General features: G+C 40.9%; 1 protein-coding gene across 3 annotated transcripts in view; it reads left to right on the top strand.

The window, feature by feature from the left end:
• The window catches only part of nlgn3a (neuroligin 3a), a 115,490-nt gene that overhangs the window by 19,468 nt on the left and 79,664 nt on the right, over positions 1-16,358 (top strand). For 2 of the 3 annotated variants that reach the window (XM_071457955.1, XM_071457954.1), the window contains exons 2-4: positions 4,425-5,137; positions 6,251-6,310; positions 15,389-15,448. In XM_071457955.1, coding sequence (XP_071314056.1) covers positions 4,666-5,137; positions 6,251-6,310; positions 15,389-15,448 — 592 coding nt within the window. In that variant the 5' untranslated portion in view covers positions 4,425-4,665. The remainder of the gene's footprint in view (positions 1-4,424; positions 5,138-6,250; positions 6,311-15,388; positions 15,449-16,358) is intronic. The other variant, XM_071457956.1, reaches the window with a different exon arrangement.

Raw genomic sequence — 16,358 nt, 5'->3', positions numbered from 1 at the left:
TACATAGGTTTCTGTCTTCTGGTTCCAGTCTTGTTGCCTGTCTCTTATCATTTCTATAATGGCGCGTTCAGCCTTGGTTATAATGTAACAGCACTAGAGGCATTTGTAATCAGTGATTACACTCTCTCAGGTCAGGACGACTCACTTCATTTGAAGTTAGATGTTCTAGTGGACTAATGCAGCTTTGTGAATGCCTTTGTTGCAGACTAGCTAGTATAATAACAGAGTGGGGAGAGTCAGAAGCTCCATCTACTCAGAACTCTTATTGGTTCCTTTTTTATCAGAGTCCATTCAGCCTCTCTCTAAGGGATGTCGGGGCGTAGGAGTACATTGGCTCTGTACTCAGACTTTTATTGCGATGCAGAGATCTCTCTGCTGTAGAACAAAGGGTCTTCTACAGTAAGTGTACATGGCTGTGGGCTCAGACCAAAATAAAGAGCAGGAAAGTCTATTTATTTTCTTCTAAATATGGAATCTGTATGGGTACGACTCATATGTTTTACGAATGGAGCAATTTTGAATAATGATGAATAGGGACTAGACCCTCAGAATTTAACATGTCCTATTAATCAGGGGCCGGAGAATTGGGGAGGAGGGTGTTTAACAGCATGTACTTGGTGGAGTACAACTCCCCCACTCTCCCTCTCTTCCTCTCCTCCCCTCCCTACCTCCATCACCCCAGTTGTATTTATTACGGGCTGCAAGGCCACGGTGATGAGACGATCAATATTTCTAGGATGATGAGGGAGAACTCATGCAATCTCTCTCTCTCTCTCTGTTGCTCCCTTGGCAGCGCTTCAGCAGGTAGAGAGATCAAAGCAGAAAGGACCTCTGAGATGGTGTTGGGGGGGAGACTGATGAAGTCCTCTGTGCTGAGTGTCCTCTAAACACACACACTCCATCACACTGTCCTATGTCCTTGCTATGTCCTGATTAAAAAGTTTGACCTGATGTATTTTATCTCGACTAGAATTAGTGTTATCACATTTATTCTGCTGCTATGTGCACAGATCTAAACAGAAATGGCTTCAGTTATGGAAAATCATGTATCTGTGTATCTGTATCTATGGGGAATTGTGAGGTGTCCTTTTGAAAACCAACTTCTGACAGACATCTTTCTCTGTTCAGGGGATCAATATGTAACATCTTCACTCACAGAATGGACAGTGTTGGGAGGGTTACTTTTAGAATGTATTTCACTACAGATAACAGACTATATGCCCTTAAACAGAATTTGCAGTGTATTCTGATAGGTGAGTTAAGTTATACTTTGGATTTCTTCAGCATTGCCTTGCATCATGATTGCATGTAACACTGTGAATGAGAATGGAAATACTGCTACCTAAACTCGACTGAAACCAGGAGTCACTCTGATGGTGATGTTTTGTGTGGCAAAAAAGGATGGAGACCCAGTTTTTCCTTGACTTTTCATTTTCTTCAATATCATGTTAGAGCTAAAACCAGTAAACAAGATGAAAATAATGTGAATTTACAGTTCCATAGAATATTTTTTCACTTTGTTGCCTAATCTCCCTAAAATAACAATGGCACCCAAAAGGTCCATTTTTACTTTCTCAGTTTTCCCACAGTATGAAATAGGTGAAACCGATAAAAATAACAACAACATACAACTCTGTACAGAGCGAGGAAGCTGGTTCGAATACCGAGTTGTTTAAAAGTAGTTGTTTAAAAGTTCCCAAAGAAGGTATATAGTATATTGGATAGTGATTATTGGCAAAATATATAGTACACATAATGCATTTTGGAAATTGGCTGGTCTTTGCTCTGTGATTTTTTTTGGTTAGCTATAAGCTATGGTTAGCAAACTAGCTAATATGCCAGAAATGCTAACAGGCTGATCTGCAGCTGCCAGCCGGCTAGCGATTCGACTAAGTAGGTAGCTTGCTAGATAGGAAATTTGACCAGCAAGCATTCAATGTAATGAAGCATTCAACTGAGCTAACTACTTTTAAAGTTAGTGAATAATACATTTTTTAAATATGTAACTTTTACTCTCTAACACTGATAGGCGATCATGAATGCAATCAATTTAAATTCAAGCTGAAAATGTTTCTGAAGAGGGAGTGGGCAATCGGGTGCCTTTCATTAGGTTTCAGTGGTAGCTTTACACTCAACACGTGAAAACTAATGCTGTCCAATAAGACAGTTATGCAACATATCCTACCTTTATTAAGGTTATATTATAGAGGTCAGCTTTTGCTAAATATTATATCACTGATATACTATTGTAACGTGAGGGTTTGACTTGTGGTGGTTTGGATCACTCTTGATAAAAGAAACAGCTGGATGGAGACATTAACTTTTCAAGCAGCAGTTTTACTTTTTCCTGTTTCTAAGTCACATGTCACTAAACTAACCAATCAGAAGCTAGAAGGACTTAGACTGAGGTAAATAAGAGGAAAACTACCAAGATGGATTCAGGAGGTAACTATAACTGTTTTTAAATATTCAAACTTCTAAATACTTAAACTTGTACATATGTAAGTAATAACTGTGTAACTGTGAACATAAGTATGTAAATAATTGACAATGTAAATATATTTTTTGTAAAATAGCTCAAGCATACAATATGAATTAAGATCTAAACCTTACACTGTAAAGGGGGTGATGTAAATAGGGTGGACAAAACAACACTTGTCAGGGAGTGACCCGATAGCCGAGTGGTTAAAGGGCACATACAACATGGGCTCCCGCACTCTCTGTCCCCCCGCATTTCCTGGGACTCTTCACTGCTGCTGTCATATAAAGTCATAAAATTCCCCAAAAAATAACTTAAAAAAAAGAAAAAAAGAAATACCTTTCAGTATAATACAATACAGTTAAACTATCCCTCAAAGTACAGCCTCTAAAATGACCATAAAGTTGAACCAATACCTACCAGTGTCAAGAAAACTGATCATTATAACCTTCATGATAGTAGTATATAGTGCAGGGCTGTTGTATTACACTGAAGTAGTTTGGAGTGTATTGTATTACTGGTCTTGTTTTGTGATATTTGTAGGTGCTTTATTGTTGAGCTGCTGGGATCCTTGTAAAGATCCATTTAGCTTTAAGCGTTTCACAGTGGCTGAGGCTTTCAGGTCTGTGGTATGTGGCACTTGTGGATGCTATGTATTTGTCCTGTATAAAAAAACGATCACAAATGAATTACTTTTAATACTATGCTTCATATACAATGCAGCAATGTGTGCAAGACTTTCTGCCTGGGTGAAAGGCATCCTAGTGAGCAAGGAAGGAACTTTGTCAGTGTGACTTTTCTAGCATTTTGAAGCCTTTGCAAGCCCTTGGCCCACAGCAATGCATGCCTTTTAGTCCCCAGATTGGATATGGATGGCTTTTCATGTATTATCACTTAGTAGGTGCTCAGTATGCCAGAGTCCTTGAGCAGAATCGTCCACCACACACATTCCCATTTACACATGTACTGGCAAAGGTGGGCTCATCTGCAGTATTTACAAAATGTGTGTATATGCTCCCCGTTGATCCACGGCTGTAGCAGATGGGAATAGCTGCCTAGCGATAACAGCACCTCCAGGAACATCAGGATTGCTTTCTCTCAGTGGTTAGTGGCCCTCCAACGGCTGCTGATACATTATAAATCATTTACACAGTCATTTTGGATTGCAATATCCTCCTCTAAATGCTGGCTTTTCTTCTCCATTGTTATTAGAGCTATCTCTGCAGTAGGCGCACAAGGCTGAGGGGGACCCTAAGCCACAGAAATTGAAAATTGATCAGGCAGTGTGGGAAGGTGTTGTTGCTGGCACCACTAGTTCACCCAGGGACTGGTGATTAGCATTTACAGCGCTGTCACCAGAGGCACCTGTGCTGCCTGTAGCTACATCCTCTTCTGCCCTTTATTCTGTTCATCCCAAAAAGTGATTTCTTGTGAGAGCAAAGAAGGAATTTGAAATTTAATTTGTACTTTGTTCATATCTCTACCAAAGGGAGATGTGGGGAAAATGCGGTATGATATTAAGCAGGACATTAAACTTTCATCATGTTATTATGTTCCCGTGCAGGACTCCTGCTGCTGCTTAAGCGGTGCCATTCTTCTCAATATTGCTATTCTTTAACTATTAATGTAAACTGTTGCCTTTGAAGAAAAGAGTAATTACCTGCTGACAGTTGATGCCTTTCATATTTCATTTGTCCTATTAGCATTATTAGGCACATCTTGACCAAGTTGTCCAACAGTTTATTTCAATATCCAAGTCAAAGGCAGGTTCTTGATTATGTGGATTGATGATCGCACTAAGAGTTCTGTCATGTTTATGTGAGCTGTTTTATGTCATGTCAGAAAAGGACTCCACAAGTCAATAAAAATGACTGAATAAAAATGGGAGTAAACTGGTGTGCTGTCAGGGAACTGTCATTAATTTTCCTGTCCCCTCCTGTTGCAGCACGGGCTAGAAGATCTGACGAGCGGGAAGAGGACAGTGAATAAGGACCTTGCTGCGGAGTGGAACTGCATAACGGTGACTGTTTCTCCTCGTCTGTAAGCCGGCGGGCTCCAGTACCACAGCTGATGACTGTCCCTCAGGTGACTGGACTGCAGGGCTGAGCGGGAAGCCTGTGTGTTTGCTGAGGGGGTGCCCCGGCTTGTATGTTGGTCACTTGCAGTTGCACTCGCTCACAAGGACCATGTGGTTTTCTCCAAGGAGAAGTCGTCTCCCCTCGCAGAACTGGAACGGTGCCCACAGTTGCACCAATTTCAGCGTGTCCTTGTGGGTGTTAAGTTTTTGCTGGTGCTTTGTGGCCGTGAGAGGTCAGAACTACCACCCTACTGTAAACACGCAGTACGGGAAACTCAGAGGGGTGAGGGTGCCGCTGCCTAGTGAGATTCTGGGGCCCGTGGACCAGTATCTGGGGGTTCCATATGCCGCCTCCCCAGTGGGAGAAAAACGCTTCATGCCCCCCGAACCTCCTTCTTCCTGGTCAGGGATCAAGAACGCCACCCACTTTGCTCCCGTCTGCCCCCAAAATATTCACAATGCTGTGCCAGAGATCATGATGCCAATATGGTTCACCTTCAACCTGGATATAGTTACCACGTATATACAGGATCAACACGAGGATTGTCTTTATCTAAACATCTATGTTCCAACAGAGGATGGTGAGTGTGTCGAGTATCCAGGATGAAACCAAACCTCTCCTCCTCTCCTCTGCTCTGTCTCTCCCTCCTTCTCTTGCTGTCTTTTCTCTAAGATTTTGTGTCACCTCTGTATTTTGCGCGAAGCATGACCTGTTGTCTGGCGCATGCTGTGTCCGTGTCCATCATCTCAACCTGCCATCTTGACTTGATCTTTCATTTAGTCTTTTCATCAACTCTCCCCTTCCATGCCACTGTTAGAGGTTCCTCTTTTGATGACTAAATGACTTATTAATATGACTGAATAAAAAAAGAAAAAAAAAAAAAGAAATCTAATCATACAAGAAACAGATTGGAAATAACCTACTTGGTGCACCTTCCTACCCTCACTGTCTTGACTGTTCTGGGGATATTAGCCATTAGTGATTAGTAGCCTGCTTCATAAGTGAATGATCTACTGTAGGGTTGGTGAAATATTCTGTCTGGTACACGAGAGGCCTGTGGCATCAGCCTGACCTATGTAAGACCCTTTACTCTCCTGGCTTTATCCAGTTTGTGCTTGCATGAAGCTGAGTTCAAGTGCCAGTTTTGTGCAAAAGGCAAACATAGTTTGGGCTCTACAATGACTAAAAGTACTGAAGAGTTTTATTTTTAGATTTCTAGATGTTTTTAAAGAGTTGACTCTTTTAAATGGCCCCCATTATTTCGCCACTTGAAGGAGACCCACACAGGAAAATGGGCTTGAAATGTTAAGTGCTCTGATAATGAAATGGGCAACGTCAAATAACATTTCCACTCATCAAATACGAATGTGAACTTAAAAACTTTGGAGCTGTAGCCTCTCTGTCTTCTGTGTGGCTGTAATGGGTCTTAAATAGAAGTGCATGTGAGTATGGGCTTCCTGTGTCCCAGGATGCAGCAAATTCATTCCACCATTTTGGAATATTTCTGCAGCAACACCCCAGTTACTTTCTCAACAGGTCCTCTGTTGTTCTTGTTGTTGATGATGACTGGGAGGGTGGGAGGAGGCGGGAAGAGGGTGAAGAGGGGATCTGACTCAGTCTGAGTTGTTGCATGTCACATGCGATCTTTTCCAGAGCTCTCTGTTATTTTGTAGTTTTTCCATTCATTTTACAGTCAAAAGAATATCCAAGGAATGTGCCAGGAAACCCAACAAGAAAATGTGTAGAAAAGGAGGTATGTAAAAAAAAAAAAAAAAAAAAAAAAAAAACAAAGAAAAAAGAAAAGAAATGAAAAAAGCCAACACGGAACGAAAGAGAGGAATTGAAAGAGTGAAAGAGAGAGGAGAGTGATGGGTGCATCCTCCCAAAGCCGCCAATATCACCTATCAACTCCCAAATCAAAGTGCTAATTGGGATGAACGTGGGACTTGTGACTCAGATCAACCTTGACACAAGTGTGAGAGATGAGTGAGTGGTTGTGCTGTGTTGCGTGTGTGTGTGTGTGTGTGTGTGCGCGCGTGTGTGTGTGCATGCTGTAGTGTGATTTTACTAGTAGAGTAAGTGTCAAGGACTGAAAATGCAGGTCCCTGAATAAATGATAGAGCTTTGCAAAGCAGTAGATCACAATGTTGAAGAATAACATGTATTTTATTTATTTTTTGCTTTATTGTTTGGCTTGTTCATGTTTGAATGTACGATTTGAAATTTAAATACAACTGTTGATTAAATCAGAGGCATGAGTGCTGCTTTGAAATACTCGAACATAAAAATTGACTTGGTATGCAGAGAACTTTAGTCATGTTTCAGACTGCTCTGACAGCACTTAAGACACCAGCTTATTGGAAGTATTTGTCAAACACGACACCTGAACGCGCTGGAGCCTTAGCCGTTGATTAAATTTACACTAAAAAGTGGAGGGCCACCTTTCTCTTAAATGTATTATTCACAATTGTTTAAATATGGGGTTGGTGGGGTATTTTATTGGCATGACAGCTTTTATCTATCCATGTGGCAAATGCTCAAACACACTGCGAAGGAGGCAGACAGTCCAATTTCATTAGCAACAGCTAAAATCTTACTGCTGGTAACAACACAGGGCTAATTTTCTAAGCCAGCCAGAAGACAATGGAGGACTTTGTGAGTAGCCGTAAGACTGTGATCCTGAGCATATCTCAACAGTAAAGATTCAGTTTCATCTTAGAAACCTCTGCTGTTGATTTCCACGGAGGCAGGAAGCAGCTATTGGCCTCACTCTGTGCACTCGTACATTCTGCTTTGGTAAACCAATTTTGTCGGAGACAGACTGGCCCTCCAGGCGCTTCTGCTTCTGAATTAGTCCCAGTTGTGGAATATACACAGAGATATCTCTTTAATATTCCCCTTCCACTTGGAATTTTTCAATTATCTTCCCCATATTGGTAATGAGAAAATGGTTTATCATAAGTTTCATATGTTGGTTTTGTGACACATTATTGTGCAGAGTGGTGATTGTTGAGAGTTCCTCTGCTGATATAAACATGAAGGTTGTAATTTTCAGTCTCACTGGAAACTGTTTTTATTTCAATTGCACCTTTTTTTTAAAAACCGCTTCTAGTAATCTTGGCTTATGTTGAATTAACAGTGCAAATGAAGCATAATGTATCCTTCTTAGGCAATGTAGAAAGCAACCTCTGAAGTATACTTTGGTTTTGGTTAAATGTGTCTAACAAGGAAGTTAAAGTCGTGTTTGACAAATTCAGAGTGAATTGGAAAACAGTTTAACAGTTCATCAGTTCCCTCATTAAAGATTTTAATTAGTGTCATTTCCACAGTTAGATCTGTTCCACTGAGTTATAAATACTAATGTGGTTGTATGTTTTCTACTTACAAATTTGTAAAGACATTTTCAATAGAGACCAGTATAATGCAGTAGAGTCATACACACTGTGCATATTCAGTAATAATAACGTCTCCGCTACCAATTTTACAGCCTGTATCACCATGGATGTGGTTCCTCTGGAGGACAGAGTGATTAATTAATTTTAAAAAATATGGTATTTGACTCCTGATGGAGTAGTTGTGTGATTGTTGCCGAGCAACAGTATGCAGTTGTGACAGGAACAGAGTAAATGGCCCTCTTACCTGGCGTCAAGCACCTTTGTTGCAATGGCGATGCCGATCAAGTGAAAAAAACACCTCACTCAGGAACCTTGTAAAATTCATCGCATTTGTTAGATCTACAATCTACAAGTTAGAAGTGCGGAAGTAAGAAAATATTTATAGAAGCGTGATTTAAAGGATTCATTCTCATCTCACAGCTGAGAAAGTCTCTCCTATAGATCTATGTTATTTGCATCCTACTGGGCATTGTGCAGGGAAACCATGTGATGCACTGATATCAAAGATGAGTCTCATTTTCCTCCATTAAACAGGAGGAAAGCCTCACAGACCTTCAACCGCGCAGTAGTGTCCTGGCAAAAGATCAAAGACAGACTCATTCAAAAAAGGTTTAAGATAAAATTATAGTAGAGGTTCCTTTTTCACTGTGTCTGGTTGTTATTTAGAGCTGGTGTTATTGTGCAGCTAATTTTGGCAGTGCCAAATCACACAAGCGTTGCTCTTTGTTCAGAAACAAAACTAAAAATGTAATTCCTTTGCCAGACTAGCGCAGCACTGCATGTCCAAAGTGTCCGAGCAGGTAGTGGCCGAGGTCATGTGGAGGTGAGCTAATGTGCAAGATCAGCACCGCAGCCCACAGCTCTATCTGGAGTGGCCTTACGGCGTGCACACACAGCACTGAGCGGTGACAGAGTTAGAGACATTGGAGCCTTGGTTCTATCACTCAGTCATTTTCTCTGCTCTGAGTCGCAGTGAATGGAGTGAAGAGAGAGGTAATGATGTGCAGGGACACAGCTAAGCACTGCTCAGCCTCACAGTGCTAGATTGGCTGGAGATGGGTCAATTTTGTGAGGACAAGCCCTGATGAGGTCATTCTTCATCTTTAAAAGAGGTTTACATTATTAAATTGATTGACAAACTTTAAAAGATATGTGTAAAATCACAGGCTTTTGATGAGATTCTCATTGAAGCAGAGTTGTGGTGATGAGGTGCACTCACTGTGCTGCCTGCTGCCTGTTTATATAATATGCACATTATTTTCCACGGGGTTTTACAGCATGTCTCTTTCGCTGCTTGTAACCTGCTTGTAAAACCTGTCCTTAGAGTCCTTCACATTGGTCTCTCTGAATAACACGGCTTCTGAGAGACACTCTGAGATCAACCTTCCTGACTCCTAAATTCATTTCTCATCATGAGTCTATTTGAGATAAGTGCAGCGAAATCTGTTGTACGTTTTGGCCTGATTTGGACCACTCAGCTATCATTCCTATGCAGCCCTCACAGGCAGCAGGCTGCCATGTGTTATGCAGCCCAGTGCCAGCAGTGAACAGCCCGATCACTTGCCAAACCTGTAGATTAACTACCCCAGCAGAAACACTGGTCATTTTTTCTTCTTACCAGATGACCTCCAGATGCTAGAGAGCTGTGAAAACCGCGAAAGAGCCCCAATCCTGGTTAGACTGCGTCTGGGCCATGGCAGACAGTAACACACCATGGTAATCCCATTGGTTGGCTGACTCAACCCTGCCTCGGGGAAGGAGGGGCTACTCCCTGAGTGCTGCCGAGGAAATCTGTACACCAAGCAGACAGGGCAAAAACTTTCCAAGAAGACAAGAGCAAATATTGGCTTGTGCGTTTTGAAAACAGAGCAGATGCCCCCCTTTGTTTGATGGAAAATTACTCCTATGATCTTCTTTGATAATCTATGTGGGTCAGTTGATGACCCCAGTGAGTGAAGGCTGTGGCCAGCCAGTGGCGGATCCAGTCACACTGAGTTGAGATGCAGGACGCGACCTAAGCAGGAAGTTTCTATTCAGAGGCCTCCTGCTGCTGTGCTGTCCAGCTTCCACAGTCAATCCAAGGCTCAATATCTCTGTTCAGTTCTTTGTTTATCCCGAACTAAAAAGAAACAGGGGACACAGCCTGTGGAGTCCTGAAGCTCATTTAAAGGGGAAAACACAATTTGTTGCATCTGATTTGTTGCATCAGTATCTCTTGTTAGTTTCGACTAAGCCTCTAGAGCCCCTTAAATTTGGCCTAAAGTGGAGTAACTTATTCATACCCATTTATCTATCATTTTATACACATTTTCTTCAAATTCTGCCTGACATATTTGGTATCTTAAAAAAACATTAGCTTCTTCAATCTGCGGTTTTAAACAGTGCTTTGCCACACATAATGCATTTGTAATGATATACTTGTTAGTGCGTTTGGTAGGGATGGAGAGGTTAAAGAAGCCCTGTGGAGTTTTTTCGCAAACATTTATAAATCAAGTGTTCAGTTTCTATTTTTATTTTATTTCTTGTGTCCTCGAGGTCTAACAAACGCACTGAGTGCATTTCCCTCCCTATATATATATATATATATATATATATATATATATGTGTAATTTTTCATTGTTTAAATCCATATTAGCTTGCTTGGACTCCTCGTCTCCACTGTTGGTGCCTTATTTCTTGGTGTGGTGTTGCCACCAAATGTAGAGTTAGTAGAATAATGTTAAGCCAACAGCAGGATGTGCACCCTCAGGCACTTGCAGAATGGGGACCCACTCATAAAACATTGCACTGCTGGTGGTAAGAAAATCCACAGGGTACCTTTAAAGATCACTGTGAATTATTGTCAGTCTAAATTTTATGTGTTAAATGTTTCAATCCTTGAAATAGTTCTGCTAGTTTAAGTATTAAAGGCTGCATACCTGCATTGTTGTGGCTTTCAAAGGCTTTGAATGAGTCTGTAATCAGTAATGATGCATATTCAACTGTGGTGCAGCGCTTATTTAAATAACTGTTGTGTCTGACAGATGCTTAAGAAGCTTAAAGCCTGGTGAGTCTTGATTGTTTTTGTAAGATATTTATGCAGTGTAGGCTTTTTCACTTAATATGGGAAATAAATGGTTCATTTAGAGGTAAGAGACCCCAGTGTGAAGCCTGTGGTCTCTGTCGAAGTCTCTTTCCATTATCGAGCTGTGGACAGGCAAAGAGACAACTTGGCTCCCTTTTATTTGTTTCTTTTTTTAAATTTTTTTTTAAATTTTTTTATTTTCGGAACAGCTGAAGCGCAGTGTGAGTTTTGGCTGTCCTTTACTGCAGGATTACAGCCTCCTTAACCTTTTAGCTGCATTCTCCATCATTCTCTCTCATGTGTCCCTCCCAAGCTGTTCCTTAACCTCTACACTGGGAGACAGATCGAGAGAGATGGAGATAGACAGAGGGAGAAAGACGTGGAGAGCAGGAAGACAGGAGGAGAGACAGATTCAGGCACTCTGAAAGAGAAAAATGGCCACCTGAGGATTAGAGACTGAATATAACTGCTCTAAATTGTCAAGGCTGCAACATTTCACATTTCACTAAGTCCCTTTCCACATTCTGACCTTTCTGATATTTAACTCCAAGGCCCATCTATTGTCAGCGAACCTTTTTCCAGCAAAGGAAAGGCAGTTAACATTCAGCCTTTCCACAATGTATTGAGTGAATTGTGGATTCAGTCATGAAGTCTCTAGAGTCTAAGAGCACTCTATATCTGTATGCATGTGTATGTGAGTGTGTGCGGGTGTGTGTACATATGTGTGCATGCTTGGGTTTATTCATGTAAAACTCAACAGCCAACTACTAGACAGTCTTTTGTTTGCAATTTCAGCCCGCTGAAATGTTAAATTTCAATTCCCTTTATGTAACAAGTAAGCCCATCAAATGCAGCTTCTTTGAACCTGATTTGATAAATGCGACAGGTTTCTATTTTGCTTGTCAAGGAACATGAATAATAGCTGTTATTCTAGATGCCGCCTGTTTTGAAGGGATGCAAATGTTGACTCCTGGAGGCCGACTGAGCAAAAAAGAAACTCGTCAATCCATTGTGGTTTTCATTTTAATGTCACTCTCTTTCTCTGCGACATCACTTTAAAAGATTCAAGGTCAAATATAGGCTCACTTGCTGAGTCACTGCAGATGTCACGTGTTTGCAGCTCCTATTATAGATCCAACGTTTGACACACACAGGCTCACAGACAGCACAATGCAAAGTGACAGAGCTTCCCTGTCGACACCTGCCATCCAATCTATGCCTGTCTGAAGCACTATCACTCAATAACCTCTCTGTTTTGTCATGTCAACAGCGCAGTGAATGCTAGAATAACCGTAATCGCTAACAAGCCATAAAGAAAGGCAGTTGTGGCAGATGGAACCCATTTATTTGGGTGCTGGCTGTTATGCTGCTAAAACATTTTTGTAGGTTCCTATGAAGCCTACATGGCAGAGACATGAAGGAAGGCGTTTGTGACTGACCCGGTGCTGCTGCTGTGAAGCTTTTAAGTGCTACACCTGCCGATCTCTAAAACAAAGGCTGTTTTCAGACTGATCTTAGCGCTGCGTGAAAAACTGGAGTTCCCTCATTTTATTCAGGCTCCCACCAAAATCATCCTCTAGCCATGATATCGCTCCAGAATAGTAAAAGCCTTCCTCACAGTATCATCAGCCACTGTGCAGTGTTTTGGCATCTGATAAGCCTTCATATGCTTTCATCTTTTACTCAAACTGGCCTTGCTGAATAATTTTTTCTTTCAGCCCCTTGCATTGTAATTCTCATTAAATTTATCAACACATTTTACCCACCAATGTGCGCGTGATGGATGGCTTATTATTTTGAAAGTAAAAATAGAGAGAAAAATACATGTTTTGGCCTTTAGCCAAGAGGATGTCTGTAAACAAATGTTGCTGTACCTTATGTTGTTAATGGCTTAAAAAATAATAATTATACAAATTTTGATTACATTAGACCTTACAAGAGGGTGTGGCCTGGCAAGTCTATCACCTTTCCAACAGCTAACAAATTAAAAGTCCGATCCCATCTCTGCACAACCTTCCACAGCTGTCCAACAACCTCTTATCGCAAGGGTGACACAAGTTATGCATTTTAGCTTGGAGTTTCCATAGACATACAATTATTTTTTCATATCTAAAGCTCACATAGCTCTTGCAAACTGCATTATTCATTACACCCCATAATGCAAACATGATGAAAAGACTGAACAAGGTCATTGCACAGGCTGTGGAAACAACCAAATCAAAAGGCTTCTCCACTTTGGAGCTTGAACATACTCAGTAAATGTCATGACACTCAGCCTATTACCTTATGTAATATATTGCATCTATCAGTTAACAATGGATGAGGTTTTCAAACACAGTGGCTCATTCATTCAGATAAAAGCTCTTTAACCTAAAGAGGTTTTTGTCCGTACATACTATGTGTGTGTTATAGTGTCTTTCTCTGACTCCACCTGACTGACTGAACCACGCGAATGACAGAAATTATTCTTTAAAAACAGCCTTAGTGACCCCTGAGCAACTTTTAGAAGTAGCGGTTCACACTGTGATGATTCATAGAGTCTCTTGACCTGAGTTCATGATGTGACTTCCAGTCTGACGTTTGACCTTCTAAACAATTATTCCATCCCACACCCCTGTTTGTGGATGTTTGAATCATCATTTAGGAACCATTAACATCCACAGCAAATTTAATGGGATACAGGCTATTAGTTATCTTGAAGGAAAAGTTGATAATGTGGTCTAAGGGTGGCAAGATAGGAAGTTTTGTAATGACTTAAGTGGAGAGAACCCAGGAAACTGTTCAGCCATGGAGGCAAATCAACCAGATCCTGATGTATCTTTTCTCAGTTTGGTTACTAGCCACTCACTGAAGTGTATGACATGTGCTGTGCTCTTTTCCCTTAAAAGATTAATGCTTTATTTAATAAGAAACATAATAATTTATGATGTTAGCAGAGGTGCTGTTTGCTTCAGGGAAGGATCAGGCTTCTTTCTGCTATAAAACACTGTGGGAAAAACTCGGCATCTCATCTTGGAATCATGGTTCAGTAAATCCCATGATAATCAGCCCGTTAGATTTTGATATTAATTCGTATTCATGCTCACCTAGTGATTGCACTAAAGGAAAATTCCAAGGTCAGCAGATATATTAGGATTTACTGTAGCATGCACTGCTCAAGAGGAAAATCTGAACTGACAGTGGTGCTATAAGAAAGGTCGGGGTAGCACCAAAACTGTGAAATTCTCCAAATACAACATATTTTTGTAAAATCTTGTCAAAAGATGATGGATTATTGAATGGATGGACTGATGGACAGACCAATTAACTGACCACCATTGATGGCCTCAGGCCCTGCTGCTAGTGGGCAACAAAAATGATTATACAGGGATATCAAACTCAGACCAGTTTAGAATAGCACTGTGTAAGTGGTAGGTCAAGATAGGGCTTGATCGCTATTTGTACATGATGTGTAGCTGCCCTGGGGGGCTGGATTTTCATATTAATGTGTAGCGCAAGGACAACACCACGTTACCTACCGTTTAGGGCAAAGACACAAGCTAGTAAGTAACTGCACACATCACTGAGTATACATGATACACACAGTATTGTGATTTATTCAAACCGCACCACCTCTAGGGAGGTTACGGTCTGCGCATGCTTTTGCTTGTAGTTTAAAACGTGTTCTTTCAACAGTTTTCTGCGTCTTGATTTTCATATTCCTCATCTTGCCAGTAAACACATTTTATGTTAATATGTTTTTAGTTGCCTTTTTACAGTCTCTCTTAGAAATTGATGTCAGGTGCATATTTTAGAAAGAACAGAAAGTCACTGAAGTCTTGTTTAAACACAGCAAAACATTTCTCAAAAAGTCATCTCCAAAACACAGCGTAATCATATCTGAATCATATGCTGTACAGTAGTACAGTAGCTGTTCTTTTTTTGCAACGATCCTTTAAGCCATTGATTCCCAAATGTGTAGGTTTTCCTGATAAATCCAAAAGTTTTGTTTTTTGTTTTTTTTTGGGGGGGGGGGGGGGGGGGGGGGGGGGTTCTGAAAATGCCAGTGATGTATGACTCTGCTCCAGTTATACTATGATAAGAATTGAGTTTTGTTTAAGTCACTTTTTGCAAGGTGTGTTTTGATTTTTGTTACTCAGTGTAGTGTTTGTACAGTATTTAAAAATATGTATTTTTCTCTTATTGGATGTGCTGTCTGTGTTAATATGATTTTTTTTAAATGGGAATGATGTATTTAAATTAACATTGTTATTATTCACATATGGTCTCAAATACTGTTCTTGAATTGCTTCTTTTCCCACATCTGTGTTGCCAAACATGCTATTTTGAATTTCCCTGTGCCTCTCTATGTCTCTCCCTGCTTCAATAACAGGGGCCCATGCAAAAAAACAGGGCGAGGATTTATCGGATAACGACGGTGATGAAGATGAAGGTACTTTCAGTGGTGAACAAAGATGGTGCATGATTTTTTTTTCTAAAAATGTCACCGTTTTTTGATCATTTATGATTTTTGTTTGATTTTGTTTTATTTCTAATTGCAAATACAATCATAAAGCACCCCTGTCATGTTACAATGTGTAGTACTATGTTGTCTTTGATCAAAGAGTAGAGTGTGTGAGTGAATGTGAGGCCTCCTGTTCCCAAGCATCGAAATTCAAGCGATGAGTAGAGTGTTTGGCTTAGGAGTCAGATGGGATCTCGGAGCTGTCTAGATAACAAAGCTCGGTCTGGGTCATTTTAATATCTCACGCAGTGACTGGAGCGACTGTTATTACAAGGGCAGAAGCAGTGGTGAGAGCCCCTTCTTAAGGTGTGGCTAGCAGCTGTATTGGTGGCGATAATACCAGAGGGAAAGTGAAGCAGCAGTGTAATATCAGACTGTTCACCAGGTCTGCCAGCAGATTTAGATGAGGAGCGGCAGTTCAGGAGTGCTGCTGGAGAGGATTAGAGGCGAGAGGTGTAGAAAATGGGAAGTTGCTGCTCAGCAATCACATTGTTCACTTTCCATATTTATCTTGGGATATTCCTGGCTCAGGGTGGATCTCTGCCGAGATTAGAATGAGAGACGATTCTTGTGCTGCAACAGAAACGGCTTAAGTCTCTGAATCTAAATCAAACCCCTGATATCGCCCTGCCCTTGTCTTCCTTCAACACTACAGGGCAGGTGATGCAAGCATGATGTTGGGTATCAAGGTAAAGCCCTCGATTTATACTCTATTTGTTTGTTATGGACTAATTGATTTTTTTGCTTATTATGTGGGGATTTGGAGAACAAGATTTTACTGTAGTCTGGAACGAAGTTGTTTGGGACCTTAGCACATGTTTAGGGCATATGGACCTTG

The sequence above is a fragment of the Trachinotus anak genome, unplaced genomic scaffold, assembly GCF_046630095.1.
Source record: "Trachinotus anak isolate AG129_WGS33_773 ecotype Australia unplaced genomic scaffold, CSIRO_AGI_Tana_v1 ptg000021l, whole genome shotgun sequence".
NCBI classification, from domain to species: Eukaryota; Metazoa; Chordata; class Actinopteri; order Carangiformes; family Carangidae; genus Trachinotus; species Trachinotus anak.
This window is presented reverse-complemented; position numbering and strand designations above follow the sequence as displayed.